Genomic DNA, 7101 nt, shown 5'->3' on the forward strand with positions numbered 1-7101 from the left:
GAATACCAAAAAATTCCGAAACCGTTTTCATCCCTAATGATGGTAGATGGTTATACTCTCTACTTATATTTTTGTTGGATTTTTTAGCAGTGTTATTTTTTCTAATAACATAATAAAATTTATTATAAGTGATTTTAACCTTTTTAGATATATTCTTTTCTCTAGAGTATAGTGTATATCTAAATGCATAACAGACGCTGTTTTAAGTTTTATAGTGTTTTTTTGGTTTTTACATATGTAAATTTTGCTATATAATTAAATATATATACTATGTCTAATTGCATATCAACAATAATGTATCTAGAAAATCTAAAATATCTTATAATCTAGAAGAGAGAGAGAGAATATGTATTTAGAAAATTCAAAATATCATACAATTTTAATTTTGAAGAAGTACATCACTTATGAATTATTATCTTCATTCTTCAATAAATCAATTCTTCAATAAATCAATTTCTAGAGTCCTCCCAAGTTAAACTTTTGTAAGTCTAACTAAATCTTTACTATATTAAAATACCAGTTTCAACGGTCGTCCCACATTAATATTTTTCAAAAAAACCCTACATTTCTTTAGAATCAACCCGCACTTCTATAATGTCTTCTGTACTACTATAATAGGAGATTTTATGTGAAAATAAGTTGAAATTATGTATAATTGAGTGTTTGAACCTTGATTATTGGCTCCACATTCACACCCACCTAATAAATAGAAAATATATATTTTGTGCTTTATCAAAACAAAATTTATCCTATGTCATATATATATAAATCGTAGTAATGTACGAACATATGACTAGTTTATATAAAAATACTAGTGTTTTTTACATAAAATCAGTATTATTGGACACATCATAAAATATATTTTTATACTATGTTTATTCAATGCCATAAATATTAATATTATTTTTTATAAAATTGATCAAACTCATGAAGTTTACTTAGAATAATTGTAAAACCAATTTATTACTGGGGCTAAATTTTAGTCCTGTCACATTGGATATTTGGATGCTAGTTAGAAATATTAAATATAGTCTAATTATAATACTAGTTATACAAATGAGAATTAAATAACAAAAAATTATTAAGCCTAATTAGTCACGATTTGCTAATATGGCGCTATAATAAATGTTTGCGGAATTAATTGGGCTTGAAAAATTTGTCTCGAAGTCTAATCTCTAGTTAAGTAACTAGTTTTGTAATTAAACTATATTTAATATTTATAATAATAATAGACATTTAAATATCTAATATAACACAGACTAAACTTGGCGTAGATGTCTTTTCCATTATCTACATCACTTGCAAAATCCGGGTAAAAATCACTCCATAGGCCTTTCACAAAAAGAAACGTACCAAACGGCCAAGGTTCCAAAGGCCAAACCCGACGAGTAAAGCCATGCCGCTATAGAATCGTACTATCGTAGTCGTCGCCGCCGCCGCCATCGCGCCGCTCCGGTCTCTGGCGGCCACCGCATCATCTTCTCTTGCGTTGTTCTGTCTGTTACACTGACTTTCTTCTGCTCAGCGACCGACGAGTTTTGTCGTATCGCTTCCTCCCCCGCCTCTATGGGTCCTTTTGGCGGTGTCGAGCTGGAATTGGGGGTGGATGTGGAAGCGGAACAGAGAGAGGTGCAGGCTTTGGCCTGCTTCGCTGATGCGACGCCGCGGGCGAGTCAGTGCTGGTGCTGTGGTGCCGGGTTTGTCGATCACGTCTGCAAATTTTGTGGGGAAACACCAATTTTGCAGTTGTTTGGTCATCGGTTAAGCAGACTTTCCCTTTTTTTTAATCTTAGTAAAGTTGCAGAGTAGAATGGTTGTCCATTACTAATCTAGCATGTTGTATACCAGCACATCAAAGCTCCTTTCTGAAAGCACGAATTATATAAACCCTGCTTGGCTGCTTCCCACGAGGCGTTGCAAATCATGCTATGTCGGTTGAGGCATTTACGAATAAGAGCTATTCTGAGTTTGTAAGAAAGATAAAAGATAAATAGTTCAGCAATTCACAAACTAGAAATATATAATGGCATTCTTTTGCTTCTAAGGTAACTAGGAAGTACTCGTTCCAAGTTCTTTTATGTCATCAGCATGCATGTGTTCTCCATTAGTTGGAGGCATTGCTATTTTTCAGAACTCTGCTGCATGCACAATTATTTTGAGGCTACCTGAACATCCGTACCTTTCGTTTTAACATTTCCTTTCCTTTTGGCAGGATACATTCAGCTTGCTCATCCTATTTGTTTGCTTCATCACTGCTTTTGGTGGATCAGATATAAAGAATCTATATGCTCTGAGGGATGAACTCGTGGAATCAAAGCAATTCCTTCAAGACTGGTTTGATATAGAAAGTCCTCCATGCTTGTGGTCACATATAACTTGTGTGGACAAATCTGTTGCAGTCATAGATTTGTCAAATATCCCACTCCATGTTCCTTTTCCATTATGCATCACGGCATTCCAGGCACTTGCTCGTCTCAACTTAAGTAGGTGTGATTTATTTGGTGAGATTCCAGAAGCCTTGGGAAATTTGAAGCATCTTCAGTACCTGGACTTGAGCAGTAACCAGCTTACTGGGATTGTGCCTTTCTCATTATATGATTTGAAGATGCTGAAAGAAATAGTGTTAGACAGAAACAGCTTGTCGGGACAATTGATCCCTGCCATTGCTAAGCTTCAGCAACTCGCTAAGCTAACCATATCTAAGAACAACATTTCTGGAGAACTTCCTCCAGAGGTGGGCAGTTTGAAGGACCTAGAGGTCTTGGACTTTCACCAGAACAGCTTCAATGGATCAATACCAGAAGCACTAGGCAATTTGTCTCAGCTCTTCTACCTTGATGCAAGCAAGAATCAACTCACTGGATCAATATTTCCAGGAATAAGCACATTGTTCAACCTGTTGACACTTGATTTCTCTTCAAATGATTTGGCGGGGCCAATACCTAAGGAGATTGCTCGCATGGAAAATCTAGAGTGCTTGGTTTTGGGGTCCAACAATTTCACTGGAGGCATTCCAAAAGAGATTGGTAACCTAAAGAAGCTAAAAAAACTCATTCTCTCTGCATGCAACTTATCAGGCACCATCCCTTGGTCAATTGGTGGTCTTAAAAGCCTACATGAACTTGATATATCAGACAACAACTTTAAGTCAGAACTCCCAGCATCTATTGGTGAGCTGGGAAATTTGACCGTCCTGATTGCAATGAGAGCAAAGCTCATAGGCAGCATACCAAAAGAACTTGGTAGCTGCAAGAAGCTTACTCTCCTTCGTCTGTCCTTCAATAGGTTAACTGGTTGTATCCCCAAAGAACTTGCAGGTTTAGAAGCTATTGTTCATTTTGAGGTGGAAGGTAACAAACTGTCAGGTCATATTGCTGATTGGTTTCAAAACTGGGGAAATGTTGTATCTATAAGACTGGGAGATAATAAGTTCAATGGTTCTATACTTCCTGCCATATGTCAAGCCAATTCTCTTCAGTCACTTGACTTGCATTTAAACGATCTGACAGGGAGTATCAATGAGACATTTAAAAGGTGTAGGAACCTTACTCAACTGAATTTGCAAGGCAACCATTTCCATGGTGAGATACCAGAATATTTGGCTGAGTTACCGCTCACAATTCTGGAATTGCCCTATAACAACTTTACTGGACTCTTGCCTGCCAAGTTGTTTAAGTCATCAACAATTTTGGAGATAGATCTCAGCTATAACAAGCTCACTGGCTGTATTCCTGAGAGCATTTGTGAGCTCCATAGCTTGCAGAGGTTGAGGATGAGCAGTAACTACTTAGAAGGATCAATCCCGCCGGCGGTAGGTGCTCTCAAGAATTTGAATGAAATCTCCCTTGATGGGAATAGATTATCTGGGAACATACCACAAGAGCTCTTCAACTGCAGAAACTTAGTCAAGTTAAACCTGAGCTCTAATAATCTGAACGGAAGCATCTCGAGATCCATATCTCAGTTGACTTCGCTCACTGGCTTGGTTTTGTCTCACAACCAACTCTCTGGTTCGATTCCTGCTGAGATATGTGGGGGATTCACGAATCCGTCTCACCCTGAATCAGAGTATGTTCAATATCATGGCTTACTTGATCTGTCATACAACCGGTTGATTGGTCGTATCCCACCAGAAATCAAGAATTGTGTTATTCTGGAGGAGCTACACCTGCAAGATAACTTTCTGAATGAATCTATTCCTGTGGAGCTTGCTGAGCTGAAGAATCTTATGAACGTTGACCTCTCTTTTAATGCATTAGTTGGACCTATGCTTCCTTGGTCCACGCCATTGCTCAAGCTGCAAGGCCTTTTTCTGTCTAATAACCACCTAACTGGCAATATTCCTGCTGAGATAGGTCGCATCCTTCCCAACATCGTGGTTCTAAGCTTGTCCTGTAATGCATTTGTGGCTACCCTACCCCAATCTCTACTATGCAGCAAGACCCTGAACCGTCTGGATGTCAGTAACAATAACCTCTCTGGTAAAATCCCGTTATCTTGTACTGGCTTTGAAGGAACATTGAGCTCGCTGATCTTGTTCAATGCAAGCAGTAACCATTTCTCAGGGAGCCTTGATGGGTCTATCTCAAATTTCGTACATTTGTCTTATCTTGATATTCACAACAACAGCCTCAACGGGAGCTTGCCAGCAGCACTGTCCAATCTCAGTTTGCTCTATCTTGATGTCTCAATGAATGATTTCAGTGGTGCCATCCCCTGTGGTATGTGCAATCTATCTAACATCACGTTTGTCGATTTCTCTGGTAAAAATACTGGCATGCATAGCTTCGCAGATTGTGCAGCATCAGGCATTTGTGCTGCTGATATTACCAGTACCAATCATGTGGAGGTTCATACACCTCATGGAATGGTAATAACAATGACCATTTGTGCCGCCATTCTCATTGTGGTTCTTCTTGTGGTTTTTGTGAAATGGATGGTGTTGAGAAACAGTTCCTTACCTCTTGTATCCGGCCTTGAATCCAAGGCCACAATTGAGCCAGCCTCCAGTAAAGAGTTGCTAGGAAAAAAATCAAGGGAACCTCTAAGCATCAATCTTTCTACATTTGAGCATGCACTGCTGAGGGTTACCATGGATGATATCCTGAAAGCTACCAATAATTTCAGCGAGGTGCACATCATAGGACATGGTGGTTTTGGGACTGTCTATGAAGCAGCATTCCCTGAAGGACAGAGGGTCGCCGTCAAGAGGCTTCATGGTAGCTGCCAGTTCCTTGGTGACCGTCAATTCCTTGCTGAGATGGAGACCATTGGAAAGGTGAAGCATCATAACCTTGTCCCCCTACTTGGCTACTGCGCTCGTGGTGACGAGCGTTTCCTGATCTATGAGTACATGCATCATGGGAGCCTTGAGACATGGCTGAGGACCCATGAAAATACACCTGAAGCAATTGGATGGCCTGAACGTCTGAGGATCTGCCTCGGTTCTGCTAATGGGCTCATGTTCCTCCACCATGGCTTTGTGCCCCATATCATCCATCGGGACATGAAGTCAAGCAACATTCTACTGGATGAGAACATGGAGCCGAAGATCTCTGACTTTGGCCTTGCAAGGATAATTAGTGCCTATGACACTCATGTTAGCACCACCGTCTCTGGCACGCTTGGCTACATTCCCCCAGAATATGCGATGATTATGGAATCGACCGCGAGGGGTGATGTCTACAGCTTTGGCGTAGTCATGCTGGAGGTGCTCACTGGACGGCCGCCTACAGGGAAAGAGGTGGAAGAAGGGGGAGGGAACCTTGTCGACTGGGTGCGGTGGATGATTGCATGCAGTCGGGAGGGTGAGCTGTTTGATCCTCGCCTGCCTGTTTCAGGCCTGTGGCGAGAGCAGATGGTGCGTGTGCTTGCCATTGCTCTGGATTGCACCACCGACGAGCCATCGAAGAGGCCGACCATGGTGGAGGTAGTGAAGGGACTCAAGATGGTCCAGCTGATGAAGCGTGATTCTCACAACCCCCAGCATCATGCGGTGCAGCCATGATCTGGGCATGTACTGCTGCCTACTGGTATGTTTTTTGTTTATTTATTTATCAAGTGCGTTGTATAAGTTGCCAACTTATAAACTCATGCAACTTTTTGCCTGATTGAGTTCTTGTGTCCTGCGGTCTTACAATGCTAGCTAACAATAACATGTAATGTAACAGAAGTTCAAATTGTCACTCATATTAACCTGGATACATACTGTAGTCTGCAGCAATGTTCAAAATAGCCAATTGCATGAGCTTATTAAAAATCATCGGAGTGTTTCAATTTTTAATGCAAGATTAGTGCTTTCATACAAGATTGGTGCTTATACTGTACCACCTTGGACAGCAGTGTATATTACTTATCATGTGACTTTTGATTGTCAGTTTGTCACTGTTGGAGATGAGCTTGGAGCAAACTACACCCCTACAACTATTTTCAGCTTCAAGGCAGCTTCTGAAGCGGACAACTCGGCAGATGGGTCGCGTGCACAAGCTAGGGCAGAGAAGAATAAGGCGCCAAGCCAAACAGAACCAAAACTTCGTGTATGAGTATGACCGAACCCTGCGCGGTCGTGGGCATGCAGAGCTCCCGATGTGCGTGGTTCTCATTCAAGCCCTGTTCGTTTAAATATTTGATGTATGTGTTTTATATAAATGAGATTTATTGTCATTATTTAAATATGGACACAAAAATAAAGAACTGAAATGAACAATATATTGAGATAGAGGGAGTATATTCGAGCCATCTCTGAATTCACGTGCAGATGCAATGTAACTAATCTCTAAGGTGGGGCACAGAGCAAATACAATAAAGCATAAAACCAAACATTAAGGAGTACTTAAATTTATTACAACATCATCGGAGTTTATCAAAAGTAGTGATCATTGTTCGGAATGTAGCGGAAATCGACTAGCGATAAATAAACGGAGGGATGAGGAAGCCTGACCCATCACTCTTCATGCTCCTCCTCTGCTGAGGCGGGGTCCCACTCGACTGTCCAACCCGGTGGCAAGATGGATGACCAAGTCACTCCAGCAACCATATCCTCCAGAGAACCTGTAAAAAATTATGTCACAAGCAAGGCTGAGTATACTAATACTCAGCTAG

General features: G+C 40.7%; 1 protein-coding gene across 1 annotated transcript; it reads left to right on the top strand.

Annotated features, from left to right (window-relative positions):
- Positions 1-2191: 2191 nt before the first annotated feature.
- LOC103626861 (leucine-rich repeat receptor protein kinase MSP1) lies at positions 2192-6736 on the top strand (the record flags this gene model as incomplete). The annotated part of the gene is made up of 2 exons (XM_023300182.1): positions 2192-6032; positions 6378-6736. A coding segment is annotated over one exon (3816 nt), but the record flags the coding sequence as incomplete, so codon positions are not given.
- Positions 6737-7101: the final 365 nt, after the last annotated feature.

The sequence above is a fragment of the Zea mays genome, chromosome 5 (genome assembly GCF_902167145.1).
Source record: "Zea mays cultivar B73 chromosome 5, Zm-B73-REFERENCE-NAM-5.0, whole genome shotgun sequence".
In the NCBI taxonomy this organism is placed as follows: domain Eukaryota; kingdom Viridiplantae; phylum Streptophyta; class Magnoliopsida; order Poales; family Poaceae; genus Zea; species Zea mays.